Source organism: Microcaecilia unicolor, chromosome 5 (genome assembly GCF_901765095.1).
Source record: "Microcaecilia unicolor chromosome 5, aMicUni1.1, whole genome shotgun sequence".
Taxonomy (NCBI): Eukaryota; Metazoa; Chordata; class Amphibia; order Gymnophiona; family Siphonopidae; genus Microcaecilia; species Microcaecilia unicolor.
In genome coordinates, this window is record NC_044035.1 from 2,240,712 (window position 1) to 2,255,870 (window position 15,159).

Consider the following 15,159-nt stretch of genomic DNA (forward strand, 5'->3'; position numbering starts at 1 on the left):
TGTACCAAGGTACGGAAAATGTTTCTCAGGAAGAAAGGCTTAACTCTTTTGAGTTTCCACATCGAGTAGAACATCTTTTTTGTTGTGTTCTTCACGTGGGTATCGAGAGTGAGGTTTCGGTCGAAGGTAACTCCAAGAATCTTCAGGTTTTCTGATATAGGGAGGGTGCAGTATGGGGTAGTTATAGTAGAGTAATTGTATGTGTTGTATTGTGAAGTGAGTACTAGGCATTGAGTTTTTTCTGCATTGAGTTTTAGCTTGAATGAATCTGCCCAGCTATGCATGGTTCTGAAGCTTTGGTTGATCTCGTTGGTGATTTTGTTTAGATCGTGTTTGAACGGGATGTAAATCATGACATCGTCTGCATATATGTAAGGATTAAGGTTTTGATCGGCTAATAGTTTGGCTAGAGGTGTCATCATTAGGTTGAAGATGGTTGGTGAGAGGGGGGATTCTTGAGGAACTCCGCATTCTGGTGTCCAAGGAGGTGATCTTTCGGCGTCTGTTATTACTTGGTAGGATCTGGTGGTGAGGAATCCCTCGAACCATTTGAGGACTGGGCCTCCAACTCCGAAGTATTCTAGTATATGAAGTAGTATTCCATGATCCACCATGTCGAAGGCACTTGACATGTCAAATTGTAGTACGAGTATGTTCTTTCCAGTTGCAATTGTTTTTTTGAATGAGTTCATTGCTGCTACTAGTAAAGTTTCGGTGCTGTGATTTGATCGAAATCCTGATTGTGATTCATGTAGAATTGAGTGTTTAGTTAGATAATCAGTGAATTGTTTCGTAACTATGCCCTCCATTATTTTGGTTATGAGCGGAATAGATGCAACTGGTCGATAATTCGTTAGGTCCATTGTGCTTTTCTTAACGTCTTTTGGCAGAGGAGTGAGTAGGATGTTTCCTTTATTCAAGGGGAATAGACCGTTTAGTAGTCTGTGGTTTACTTGGTCCGTAAGGTCTTTCTTGAATTGTTTGGGGGTGGCTCTTATTAGGCTAACAGGGCAAATGTCTAGTTTGCATTGAGACTTGCCATATTTTTTAAGCCATTGTGAGAGTTCATCTACTGAGATTATGTCAAAGTTGGTCCATGAACGATCTGCTGGGTATTCCCCCCGTTTTGGATCTAGGCATTCAAGGATGTTTGTATAGTCGGTAGTATTGGAAGGTATCATGCGCCTGAGTTTTATAATTTTTTCATTAAAATATTTCACTAAGCTGGTTGCGGATGGGGTGTCTGTGTTGTTAGAGGTAACCAGTGTAGTGTTTAGGAGTTTGTTGACGAGGGAGAAGAGCTTATGTGTATCCTTGTAGTTTGGTCCTATTATGGTTTTGTAGTACATTCTTTTAGTTTGTCTGATTTTATATTTGTATTTTCTTTGCGACTGTTTCCAGTCGTTAAGAGTGAGTTCGTCTTTTTTTTTGCTCCATATTCTTTCCAGTCTTCTGACCTGTGTTTTTAAGACTTTCAGTTCTTCGTTAAACCATGGGATTGAGTTTTTTCTTTTTGAGGATCTAGTTTGGAGATCCTTTTCTTTTCCAGTAGAGGGAGGTATGTGCTTTGTAGTGGTCTGACCATGGTGAAGCTGTCCATTTTGTATCTGTGATAGTGAAGATGGGCTCTGATGAGAATTTGTGAGTTATGATGTCTATTGTGTGTCAGGTCATCACTTACATCAAGGATGGGTCAGGGAGGCGATATCACAAGGAATCCCAAATACAATCTCAGTTCAACCAATATTACCAATCACTATATGAGGCAGGAGATTTAGATACAGAGAAAAGGGAGGCCTTTTTTCGGGATTTATCGGTCCCTCGGTTTACTATGGATCAGGCAAAAACTCTGACTAGGCCCGTTTCTGTAAAGGAAATCATATTGGGACTTAAGGCTTTAAAGTTGACGAAAGCCCCAGACCCGGACGGTTTCGGCCCAGAGTACTACAGAATTCTGTTGAATGTGGTGGCGCGGCCACTGGCCGATATGTATAACAGCTTAGCATCAGGAGAGGTAGACCTCCACCAGAATCTAGCCCACATAATATTATTGCCCAAACCAGGGAAGGACCCCACCCAAGAGGGCTCGTACTGCCCAACTTCCTTGCTTAACCAGGATGTCAAACTCCTAGCAGCTATTCTTGTAAGGCGGATGAATAATTTTCTTCCCAGTGTTATACATGAGGATCAGGTGGGTTTTGTTCCAGGCAGGTACGTCTCTATGAACCTCACCCGAGCTTTAGCGGCAATATACACATATCGAGGGAAGGGGAAGACAGAAGCCATCATGGGGTTGGACATGGAGAAAGAGTTTGACAGTATCTCATGGCAATATCTCTTCTGGGTTATGGAGAAGTATGGGTTACAGGGTCAGTTTGTTGACTGGATTCAGGTTTTATACGCTCGACCACACGCGAAATTACTGGTTAACAACAAACTGATGGAGAGTTTCAACTTTCAGAGGGGCACCAGAAAGGGGTGCCCACTGTTCCCATTGCAGTTTTTGTTAGCCATAGAACCACTTGCAATTAAATTGCACCAGAGTGATAAGATCCGAGGTCTTCAAGTAGGAGGGCAAGAGATCTGTATCAACTTATTTGCTGATGATATTCTGCTTTACCTTGTAGATGCCCCCTCACATCTAGGGGAAGCCCTAAACATGGTTAAGGAGTTTGGAGCTATATCTGGCCTAAGAGTTAATTGTGACAAGTCCAAACTCCTTCCCCTGTTGGGTAGCTATCACAACCCTCGATTTGCGAGCTTGCCTATCCCTCCGGTGCAGCACCCGATGCAATACCTAGGTATTCATCTTAGCACAAACCCGGATGTGGTGTACAGGCGCAATATATTGGATCAGATAGATAACATCAAGCAACTGTGCTTAAGGTGGAAGGACTTACTGATCTCCTTGTTAGGACGGGTAGCACTGGCTAAGATGATCTTACTCCCTAAATTGTTATATCCTTTGCAGACGATGTCTATTTGGATCAAAAGACAAGATGAGCGTTTACTTCGTTCTGTACTGCGTGCTTTTATATGGAGGCAAAAGGGGTCACGTATAGGACAGCAACGTTAATTTTAAGTAGGGAGTGAGGAGGACTTAACTTGCCGGACCTACGCCTGTACAATGTGGCAGCATTGATGAGAATCGTTTTTGAAGGGATCAGCGGGCAGTCAAAGTTCACCCCGGGGAAATGGTGGGAGAGATGGTGTTCCCCATATTCATTTATAAATTTAGTATATGCACCCCCCCCCCCCCCCCCCCCCCCCCGGTGCAATTCAGTTATCTTAGACCCTTGCGTACTGCTTGGAACTGGTGGCACACCCACCATGCACGTAGCCCTATTGTGTCTCCTTTCCTGCGTTTTGTGGGAAATGTGGATTTTCCGGCTGGTGTGGGCCCTTCGGCATTCCAACAGTGGGCAAGGTGGGGATGCAGTACATTAGGTCATATGCTCTTCCCGAGTGAAGACAGTTTTAATTCTTTTTCCCAGGCGAAAGAGCGCTGGCAGCTACCAAATACTCACATGTTACACTACATGCAGGCAAGGCATTATTGGCAGCAGGTAAAGGTGAAACACGGGGAGGCATGGACATACGGTAGCTTGGACTAGGTGGTCCAGGCCATGCCAGAGGCTAGGAACAGACTCTCCACTTGGTACAAGTTGGTAAATAAATAAAAATTACCAGTTCAGAGGGTGGGATTGAGAGTGTTCTTTATCGGTGGAATGCAGAGTTAGGAACACAATATTCCAGTCCATAATTTTACACTCTGTTTACGACACTTTAAGAAATGGTTAAGGCTGCAGATTTGCAAGAAACTCAACATAAAATTTTACACAGAACTTATATTACCCGGGAAAGGGTAGAGCGAAACTGAAGATGTGGGACTCAAGGTTTGTGTCTTAAATGTCAGGCAGGGACTGGCAATCTTTTGCACTCTTTTTTGGAATGCACAAAATTAACTATATGGAACAAGGCTTTCCAAGTCCTTAACGGGGTATTGCAGTCAACAGTGGAATGGTCATACGCTGCACTGCTGCTGAGGGAGCAGTCAAATTTTGAACAGACTTCCATGGGGTAAATAGTTGCCACAATTCCAAAGGCAGTGCTCTGGGAAGGGGGGAGGTAAGTGTAAAAAAAATGTTTTGCTAACATAGGGTTAATCATTCTTACTATTTCTAAATTAAATGTAGATTCTTAGGCCTCTCTGAACTGTAGATTCTGTGACCTTGTGTACATGAGTTGTAGAATGGGATGCGCCTAGATAACTTGCTTGAGAACCAGACAAGTTGACTCCCAATAGTCTAGAAATGTAACATGTTAGAAAATATGAAAGTGTTGACAGACACACAGGCAACAAGCTTTCATTGTATTCCTGCGCATAGAAAATGTATAAGAGACACAGGGAGGATTTTTAGAGTCAGACAATCTTTGAACTGTGGTTGGATATTGTCTCTTGCTTGCAAGCAATCAATAAACCTGTTTGTGATTATACCTGCTTGATCCTTTAGGGATTCGTGAGTATAATTGGTTAAATTCTTTTAACAGTTTGGGGGCTCGTCCGGGATCCAATATCTCTTTCCTTGTGTCAGGTTCGGAGCTGTGTGCACTTGGATTTTGAATAAATCCTTTTACATCAAAGTCCCCTGGGCTAAAGATTGCCTGTCAATAGTGGCCAGATCTTCTGACACTTTGAAGAGTGACGGTTTTTTGTGCTTATCACGAATCTCAATTGGACCAACTTAGGTACTGTGATGTCTTGTTTGTCTTTTGAATTATTGTGTCTTTTAAATTGGTAACTGAAATTTGGAGCGAGGACTCGTGTCCTATAGTTTAAGGGAAGTCCACGGTCTGGGACCCGCTCGCTGAGGAGCGCGGACTCCCTTTGTCTGAGACTGCTAGAGAAGTCCACGGTCTGGGACCCACTCGATGAGGAGTGCGGGCTCTTGTTATTGCTATCTCAGACTGCTATAGAGTGAAAAAGAAGTCCGTGGTCTGGGACCCGCTCAAAGGCTTTAGTGTACACAATAAAAGAGTGACATAACCATGGGAAATTTGTGTTGTAAGATAGGGTGTTGTTCGTGTCTTTGTTGTTGTTTTACAAGATCCTCGAGGCAAGGGATTCTCTGTGGAGATCCTAAGTTTATGCATAAACGTAATCCAGATACTGGGTGTATTTAAAGAAATGGAAAAAGAAGTTTGGATTTGATGGGAAATTAACTGTTGTATCATGTTAGAAGTTATTACCAGATATAAGAAATTATGAGATCACTAACCCTGATAAGCCTAAGACTGTTTCCTACAATGTTAAAAGGGAAACAGATAATCAATTGAAGACATGTCATTTTTATTTTTTTACAACAGAAGAGCTTTATATTCTATAGCAAACAGTGCACTGTGCTTGAGTTTTTTTAATCATTTTTACTTTTGTTTACCACTGTCCCTGCTTTATCAAAAGCTTTGTATATGCAGCACCTGAATTTCATTGCTGGGGATAATGTTATTTTTCTTCAATCTGTTAGTTAACAAAGGTATGTCACTTATTCCTATGATGTTGACAATTCATGCTCTTCTTTAATTCTTATGGGTATAGTATTACTAAGTTTAACTACTTTGCATTCCATAATTAGAGGTTATTTTCCTTCAGAGAGACAGGAGGAAAAAAAGACAAATCTCCCGTCAGGAATGCAGCCTTGATAGGGTATTTTTCCTACAGCTGATTCTGCCACGCTATGTTGAATTTCAATTGTGTGATTTACTGAAAGGTGCATGACGGCATTTTCTGAGGTTTATATGGGAAAGAAGAAAAAATAAATAAATAAATAGGAACTATTTAGCTGATTTTTTTGCATTGTGTAGTTATTACAATTTTTATATACCTTGTATACCAGGATTTTGTGCTGTCCCAGTGCCTTTCTAGGCAACTGCCTGGGTTGCCTCACTTTGTTTAAATTGTTGCTTTTTCCCTTTTTACATTGGATTTGAATTTGTATTCTTATAGCTCACTTTTCTGCGCTTGGGCTCAAAAGCATGTTACATCTGCTGTAATTTTATTGTGAGTTTTATAAGGAATAATAGAAGTTTTTCAGCCTACACATGGTAAACACACTAGGTGTCTGGATCCAATTGCAAATGGCCCATCCTCTGTAAGTAGGGAACTAGTGTACAGTTTGAAATTGTATTGGGATCCAAAAGATTTTTGCATAGCTCATGTACGGTTGGTTGCCTGACAGAATCAGCTCTCTATTTTTCAATCATAGGCAGTCTGTCTCCGTGTGTAATTAAGCAAAAGAGAGAGAACTTTTTCCTCTCCTCTCTTCTGGGCACGGAAACAGACATTGTGTTCCTCTATGTGTGGGTGTGAAAAAGGTCAAGTCTGTGCTTTCCTTCAGGGACATATTGGCTGCCTGTGTTCCTTTGCCTTAGATTAAGTACAATAATGGTTAGTGTTTTAAGAACCTTATGCAAACCTTATGGGTCTCGCCGGCTGTGCAAATCACAGCTGCTTAAATTGCATTACACCAAATTTGTTTGCAGAGGAGGGATGCAAATTCCTAAGTTATTCATAAGACTTGCAGACTATTTCTTGCCTATTCCCTGTATCTACCTCATTAAGATTTGTTTACTAAATGTTTGTCTACTGAAATATCCAACGTGTCTATCTATGTGTGTTCTGTACCCCAGGTAATTGAGATTCAGAGAAATAAGTTTTAGGTTTCATGTGCCTTGCCTGAAATGGGTACTTCCTGGTTGGATTTTCATTTCAGTTGCTTGCTTGTCATCAATGTATTACTACCTCATTGTGGCTATTGTCCGGCAAATGGAATTTGCTGCTAACAGTGTTTTTTCCTCTCTTCCTTGCCGGATGATGTCACGCTTCTTTCTTATATTGATGACTTGTTCCCTCTGCTAACCCTTGTGTGTATTACATACACACCTTTGCATGATTAAAAAAAACCCAAAAAACAAACACTGGAAGGGAACGGATTCTTACAGACTTTTGTTTTGATAATGTATGCAAGGAACCGTTTGTCTACTAAACTACTTAATGTGTTTAATTCATCATACTTGTGATAAATATATATATCTGTGTTACTTTACCTTGGGCAATTGTGACTCCAGAGATATTGCCCCCTCCAGGGTAAAGGAATTTAGCTGAATGCTCAGATTAAGAAGTTGTTAATGTACCTTGAATGAGAATGCTTTGTGCTGCTAAAGAGCATTTCTAGGCACCTGCCTACTTTGCTGACATCATCCTTGTTCTAATTTTTCTCCATAAATCATATGTCTCATGATTTTAGCTGGACGCTTAAACCTGGTTGTCCAGAGAGGTGAGGTGTACCATGATAAAGATCTAAATGTAAGTTTCAAATTGTAGGGAATCACATCATGAAGATGATGGAAGAAATTTCCCAGTCATTCTTAGGTCATTTTATGTGCACGGTTACTGTGATGTTTGAAGCTTGTAAAAGTTATTTACTGCCAATGTGCAAATTGTGTAAGCAGTGTGAATAACCACATGGCAGGAGTGCATGTTTATGTGCTACCAAAGTACACTGTAAGTTAGTTAGAAGGTCTGTGGAAGTGAACATATGTAGAAGTGTTTGAACAGGACTATACTTTTTGGGATAGGCCAGAATAGCAATTAATTTTATTCTGTATTACCTATCAATAGAAGCATAAAATCTGGGTATAGAATTGAGCTAATGGCATTTTGTTAAGGATTTGACCAGATATTGACTGAATTATTATCCTTTATGCCCTGAGGCATACATAGAGGCCTTACTCTGATAAATTGATTTATTGTTTGGAGCCATTTTCCTTGTTTTTTCAGGTTCATCAAATTGTCCTTTCACCTTAGTTGACGGGCAGGACATGACGTCATTTGAACCATGATCACTGACAGCACTAGTCTTCGCTGCCATTGTGTTAGGCCTGTTGTCTCACCATTCCTGAAGCAGGCCCGACCACTGCAGTCTCCTCTGTTTTCAAGATTGTTGCCTATTACTGCAATGAACTTTTTAGAATTGTAACCTTTATATCCTCATGCCTATAAACAAGTCTGTTAAGTTGCACCATTGCGGGAAGGAGATTTTGGTTGCACTCCTTTTGCTGGATAAACTGCTAAACTCTACTCCACCATTTAAACTGGTGGTCAGTATAGGAATAATGTTTTTTGTTTAATCTTAAAATACTGATACATTTTCAATTGTAATGATTTCTTTTTGCTTACTAGGTATAAGCATCATCAGTCTTAACACCTCTGAAACCACCGAATGTTTCCTGTCTGATATTGTTTCTATACATATTTCTATGGTATCTCATGTATCGTCTCTTGTTGCAAAAACAAGATACTAAAGTTCCAATTGTAAATGACTTGTAATGAACTGTGAAGTTCTCATCTGCCAATGTAGATACATCAGGAGTTGACGGTGACGAATGTTTACAGAAACTTAGAGAACAGGAGGGGTAAAAGGCCTCTTGATCTGTATGTACTGAATGTGGGAAGAAAGGACTTTGTTAGAGGTTTTCTTTCTCACAGACAGTCCAGACTGCTCCCCAAAGGGATTTGGGAATTTCCCCTATGAAATGTTTGGAGGCTAAATGTCAATGAAACCAATTATATCCTACCATGTCTTTTTCTTTAGTTCATTTAAGGGTTACTGGCCCAAATTCCACCACTTGAATTTGCTGTTCACTGGGAGAGTGGGTACTGGTCAAGACCAAGCTACAATCCTCTTGGGGACAAGGTCCTCCTCAACCCTTGCTGGATACCAGGATCAAGGGACAAGTAGCCACCCCTGCCAATAAGTCACAATAGAAGGAAAGAAAACGAACAAAACTATATGGATCACTCCTACGACATACCTGCTTTGCGCTGGGACTCAGGCCCTGATGATAATCCTGCCTGGGATCCGGTGACCAGGTTTTCTACACTGTGTTTACCCTTACTAGACACCTGGACTACAGGACCAGGGACAACCATTATAGGGGAAGAGCGCATTTTCTATGGGTTTGCTACAATAAGAGTTGAACAGGGAGACCTATCACTACCCCGACCCCACACGGGTGAATTGGTAACCTTTTGGCTTATTACATATGAAATATTGGGAGGAGCTTGGCACCCTTGGTACTTTCTTAGGCAAAGGGGGAATCACGTACTTGAGTTGTTTCACCTTATTCGGATTAACACTCCGTCCTCCTGGACCCTGGGGGCAATACCAGTCCCTTTCCCTTGAATATATCCTCAGACATCACTATTAATGAGCCATGGGCTAAGCCATGTCTCAACAGGAGGGAAGTATGCGAGTTTGCATTTTTATAATAGCAGTTTCGAGTTTGCATAGCATGTTATCTTTATTATACTGTTACTGTAACAATACTGTAGGTTTTAACTATGCCTTTTACTGACTTGAATATGTGTGACCATTGACTTGAGGAACCATTGAACTATTGGAATTTTCAAACGCAACGCAGATTGAGGAAGATAATGGCAGAAATTAACTCCCTTTGAGTTTTGTTAGAAAAGCAGTGTGTGATCCCTCAGCTTGCCTCATTGGAAAAGAGTCATGAGGGGGCGGAGAAATCACTAACAACAAATATGAAGAAATTGTTAACTAACAAAGACGTTTTTCTGTCTAATGTCATTCCAGGTCAGTTTGAAGACTCTGACCTTGGCATCATACTTCCTGCTTTAGATACCTGAAGTCTGCTATCTGTAAAGCCAGACCTCATCCTAAATGTTGTGGTATTGTGTATACCCTCTTCATATTGATTATTGGGGACTTACGGTTCTAGAATTTTCATTTATTTCACTTTTTGTTATTATTCTCACTGCCTTGCTAGCAACAGTTTTGTTGATAAAAAGAGGATTTATTTTGTATTACTCCCACATTTGTGAACGCACTGTTAGTTGTTTGAAATTGTTCACACACAAACCCATTGGTGTGTGTGTGTGTGTGGGGGGGGGGGGGGGGCGCTATCCCTTACCACCTCCATTCTGACTTTTCTTTTCTGTTGTTGGTCAGTAGGGCTCTTCGGTCCACAGCTCCTGAACTTATTAAGCTTGGAAGGGTCCACGTAGGAGACGAAGTCCTAAGAAAGGTCATCAAGAGAAAAAATTGGGCTTCACCTCGCTGGCAAGGTCCATACCAAGTACTCCTGAGTCCCTCACTGCTGAACAACTTGCTGAACACCTGTCACACTGCAAGAAGGTAGCAGAACACAGAGCTGAGATTAGGCAACCAGAGTAGACCAACTTCTCGCAAGGGCAAGTCCGGCTACAAAGGGGAGGTGCTTCAATAGGAACCCTAACCTCAACGCCGGTGAAGAAAATAATAACCCGAACGAGAATTTAGGGTCGAAATGAGAGCCTCTACACCTGAACCAGATGACCCACGTGACCAATTGACTGAGATAACAGTGTGGAATCCTTTCAGATGACTGGGAGGGAGGAAAGCAATTAGGACCTTGACTGACAGACAGAGGAAAGTCAGGTTGGTCCTAGGATTATCCTCCTGCTCCAGGTCATAGACGCAGTGAAAAGGACTTCAAATTCTGGAGACCAGGAAAAGAACAATTCCCAAGACCACTTCAATCGAATGCAAGATTGGAGATAAAATATTTCTTGAATAGACTTTGAACTTTCTCTGCCTAAAGTGATCAGATTTGAAAATCTGACTATGGAAGAAAAAACAGAACCCTAAATACCATCTTGATTGGTTCCAGAAGAAGGAGCTGATGCTTGGTGGATGTGTGGAAACCTCTTTCAGACTCCATCTTCCACAAGTGTGGCACAGGAAGTGTGTACACCTGCCAGAATCCATTCCACACAAAATGGAGGGCAGTAACACCTGACAGATCATTTATCCCACATACACCAGGTTGCCTTAAGGGGTACCCAATAACAATTAATGTATAAACTACATTTACTATAACTAACAGAAGTTTATTGAGGAAAGAGATTGCTGAACAACTGGAAGCCACTTAAATGATGGCATGGCAGAATTGATTAGCGCTGGACATGTTACTGGCGGGAAAAAGGCAAGGTTTTCCAGATGTTGGAGAAATTTGTTGTGTATATATCCTGAACAATACAGCCCCCGATGGAAGCAGACTGACAGCCTTATCAAAAGAACTAGCAGAGAATTCAGGCTTTGATGAGAATGGATGGAAGATTGGTTTGGAAATTGGAGCAGCCTGATTACTTCAATATTGACTTCTGTTGCTGTGGCTGCAGCTATATTGGTAACATGTGGATGCTGCTGTATACCATGCATTCATGGTCTATTCCAAAGACTCATTGATGCCACCCTGACAAAGACCATGTAGCAGTACGAAGAGCCTGATGACGAGGACAATAGCCAGGTTTAGACTGTATAGCTCCATGAGTCTCAACAGGAGATCTATTTTTGTAGTGCTAAGCTTATTTCAGAGTGTTTCTATGTACTTTCTCAAGACTACATGAATTTCCAGGACTGAAAGACGGAGTCTTGGAGAGGAATCTACCTTAGAGACTTGAGTAAAATATGTAATAATGATAAACAGGAGGGAAATGTAAAAAAAATGTTTTGCTAACATAGGGTTAATCATTCTTACTATTTCTAAATTAAATGTAGATTCTTAGGCCTCTCTGAACTGTAGGTTCTGTGACCTTGTGTACATGAGTTGTAGAATGGGATGCGCCTAGATAACTTGCTTGAGAACCAGACAAGTTGACTCCCAATAGTCTAGAAATGTAACATGTTAGAAAATATGAAAGTGTTGACAGACACACAGGCAACAAGCTTTCATTGTATTCCTGCACATAGAAAATGTATAAGAGACACAGGGAGGATTTTTAGAGTCAGACAATCTTTGAACTGTGGTTGGATATTGTCTCTTGCTTGCAAGCAATCAATAAACCTGTTTGTGATTGTACCTGCTTGATCCTTTGGGGATTCGTGAGTATAATTGGTTAAATTCTTTTAACAGTAAGGGTAGGCTGGGGGAGGGTAAATGGGTTAGGGCTCGGGGGGGGGGGGGGTAGGGTGGGGAGGGGAGGGGTGGAACGATACTACGGGTGGGGGATAACAATTCCAGGAGCAAGGCCCTAGAAGCAGATCAGGGAACACTTTTTCTTGGAACTGAGTAATAAGTACAGGGAGGGTTTAGAGGTTTTAATGTGTGCTATTGGGAATCGACTAGTGAATGAGTAAGATTAGTCAAGTTAATGGTGGCGGAGTGTTGTTTTCATTAACATTCATTGTTGCTAAAGCAATCAGGGCCTATGAAAGGTTCACAATGTGATGTCACAGCAATAAGAATGGAAGCATTCTAAATTAACAAGAGGAATGCGGTGGGGGACAATATTCACAGACAGAGGAGCTGGGTAGTTACTTATGTAATAGCTGTCAGTCTTATCTTTTGGAATAATTAGGCTATATATTGCTTTTAGGGGTAGCATCCACGCTATAATGGTTGAATTTGTTGGAATCATTACTAAAAAAAGGGGGAGAGGGTGGGTTGGGGGGGAAGGGAGAAAAGTGTTAAAAAGGTTGACGATGGACTTCAACACTTGAATTATATTTTGAATGTATTGATGTTGGCACCTCGTTTTATGCCGGATGCGAAATGTATTTATCACTGTTAGCCCTTAATAAAAATGTTGAAACATAATCTCTGCCATATATTAAGTACATATTCAAGTACAGGGGTGTCAGAGGTGTCAACTTTCCCTTTCCAATAGTTGAAAATACTCCAGAAATTCTACACCAAACTTGTGAAGTCATTGTTCACTCACTCAACTTAGCTATAAACAAAGTAATTGAAACAGAAGAAAAACTGTCTAAATGACCTAGACAGGGAGGGTTTTTTTTTTTTTAAATTTGGTGAATTAGCACCGTTAGGAACCTCTGTCAGTCCAGTCCTTCAGACTACTCTAATTAGACCTAATTGATGAGTTACTCTGTGGATCATCAAGGTGATGCACATGACAATATCACAGTAAACTGTCAGATAATGCCGTTGTATCGCTCCTTGGTGCGACCGCACCTTGAGTATTGTGTTCAATTCTGGTCGCCGCATCTCAAGAAAGATATAGTAGAATTGGAAAAGGTGCAGAGAAGGGCGACTAAAATGATAGCGGGGATGGGACGACTTCCCTATGAAGAAAGACTAAGGAGGCTAGGGCTATTCAGCTTGGAGAAGAGACGGCTGAGGGGAGACATGATAGAGGTATATAAAATAATGAGTGGAGTGGAACAGGTGGATGTGAAGCGTCTGTTCACGCTTTCCAAAAATGCTAGGACTAGGGGGCATGCGATTAAACTACAGTGTAGTAAATTTAAAACAAATCGGAGAAAATTTTTCTTCACCCAACGCGTAATTAAACTCTGGAATCCATTGCTGGAAAATGTGGTGAAGGCGGTTAGCTTAGCAGAGTTTAAAAAGGGGTTAGACGGTTTCCTAAAGGACAAGTCCATAAACCGCTACTAAATGGACTTGGGAAAAGTCCACAATTCCAGGAATAACATGTATAGAATGTTTGTACGTTTGGGAAGCTCACCGGGTGCCCTTGGCCTGGATTGGCCGCTGTCGTGGACAGGATGCTGGGTTCGATGGACCCTTGGCCTTTTCCCAGTGTGGCATTACTTATGTACTTAAAATCATATAAACCAATAACAATAAATAAAGCCAAATAAAGAAGACCCCAGTGCTCATTTGCAGACCCTCCAAATGCTTTCCAACCCCCTCTGTGCCACTGGTGCTAATACAGATCTAAAGAAGTAATGATGATATTCAGAATTCTCTGTCTTTCTGAGTTTGCAATCCTTAAACACTATTTTTTTTTTTTGTTACATTTGTACTCTGCGCTTTCTCACTCATGGCAGGCTCAATGCGGCTTAGCTGCTCCTGTTCTATTATCCAATTGAATTCAAAGCAGTTAACAAATTAAGTAGTACTTCAAAAATAATGGAGGAAAAAAAACAATTAAAATCACTGTTCAAACAGGTAAGTTTAAAAAAAATTTCCTAAAATGGAGATAAGAAGGTACTTGCCTTAAATTAAGAGACAGCTTATTCCATAATCTGACTCCTGAAAAAGGAAAAGAGGCTTCTAAGAGAGATTTAAGCCGAACATTTCGCAAAGAAGGGCAACGTAGGCTCCAAGTCCTAAAAAACCTAAGGTACCCATTGAAGGGGAAACCAATAACTCAGTTACCCCCTCAGCATTTCAACAAATATTGATTTAAAAATCAAACAAAGAACCTGGTTAATCCAATTATTCAGCCATGCTCCCATGCTAGAAGCCCCCAAACAGCGTGGATGAGTAGCCTAGTGGTTAGTGCAGCAGACTTTGATTCTGGAGAACTGGGTTCAATTCCCACTGCAGCTCCTTGTGGCTCTGGGCAAGTCACTTAACCCTCCATGGCCCCTGGTACAAAATAAGTACCTGAATATATGTAAACCGCTTTGAATGGAGTTGCAAAATACCACAGAAAGGCGGTATATCAAGTCCCATTTCCCTTTCCCTTCTGAAGGGACAGGATAAGTGTACGCTTAACAGACTGTGATTGTGAGCCCAGTAGGGACAGAAAAGTACCTGCAAGAAATAGTCTATGGAATAAACATAAACAGAGCAAGCAGGAAACTTACCCTCTGCCAAGACCAGCATCACTGGGAAAATGACCAGCAGAAGAAAATCCGACATTCTTCGTCCTCCCTCTGCTCTGCTCTGCTGTGCAAGAAAGGTGATACTGTCACCCACAACAAATACCAACTTGAAAGTCTGGTTCCTGTACTTAAAACTTCAGAGAAGTGACATGGGCACACAGGCACGAGGAAATGTGTGTCTCTTTCATTAGACACATGCAGCTAGACTGGTTGCACAGGTTTCTCTTTCTCTTTTAAGAGCAAGGGGTCATGATGTCACCCTGCTGGCAGAAGGTACGCTGAGTGTCTCCGCATGTTATACTGCTTATCCCAGAATCAGTGGATTTTCCCCGTCCATTTAATAATGGTCTATGGACTTTTCCTTTAGGAAGCCGTCCAAACCTTTTTTAAACCCCGCTAAGCTAACCACCTTTACCACATTCTCTGGCAACGAATTCCAGAGTTTAATTACACGTTGAGTGAAGAAAAATATTCTCCACGATTCGTTTTAAATTTACTACTT

At 41.3% G+C, this 15,159-nt stretch overlaps 1 protein-coding gene across 1 annotated transcript in view; it reads right to left on the reverse strand.

The window, feature by feature from the left end:
* Positions 1-14,696, reverse strand: part of LOC115471025 (disintegrin and metalloproteinase domain-containing protein 9-like) — a 122,078-nt gene extending 107,382 nt beyond the window's left edge. Inside the window, exon 1 of the mRNA XM_030204694.1 lies at positions 14,640-14,696. Within this exon, the coding sequence (XP_030060554.1) occupies positions 14,640-14,694 (55 nt within the window). The 5' untranslated portion in view covers positions 14,695-14,696. The remainder of the gene's footprint in view (positions 1-14,639) is intronic.
* Positions 14,697-15,159: the final 463 nt, after the last annotated feature.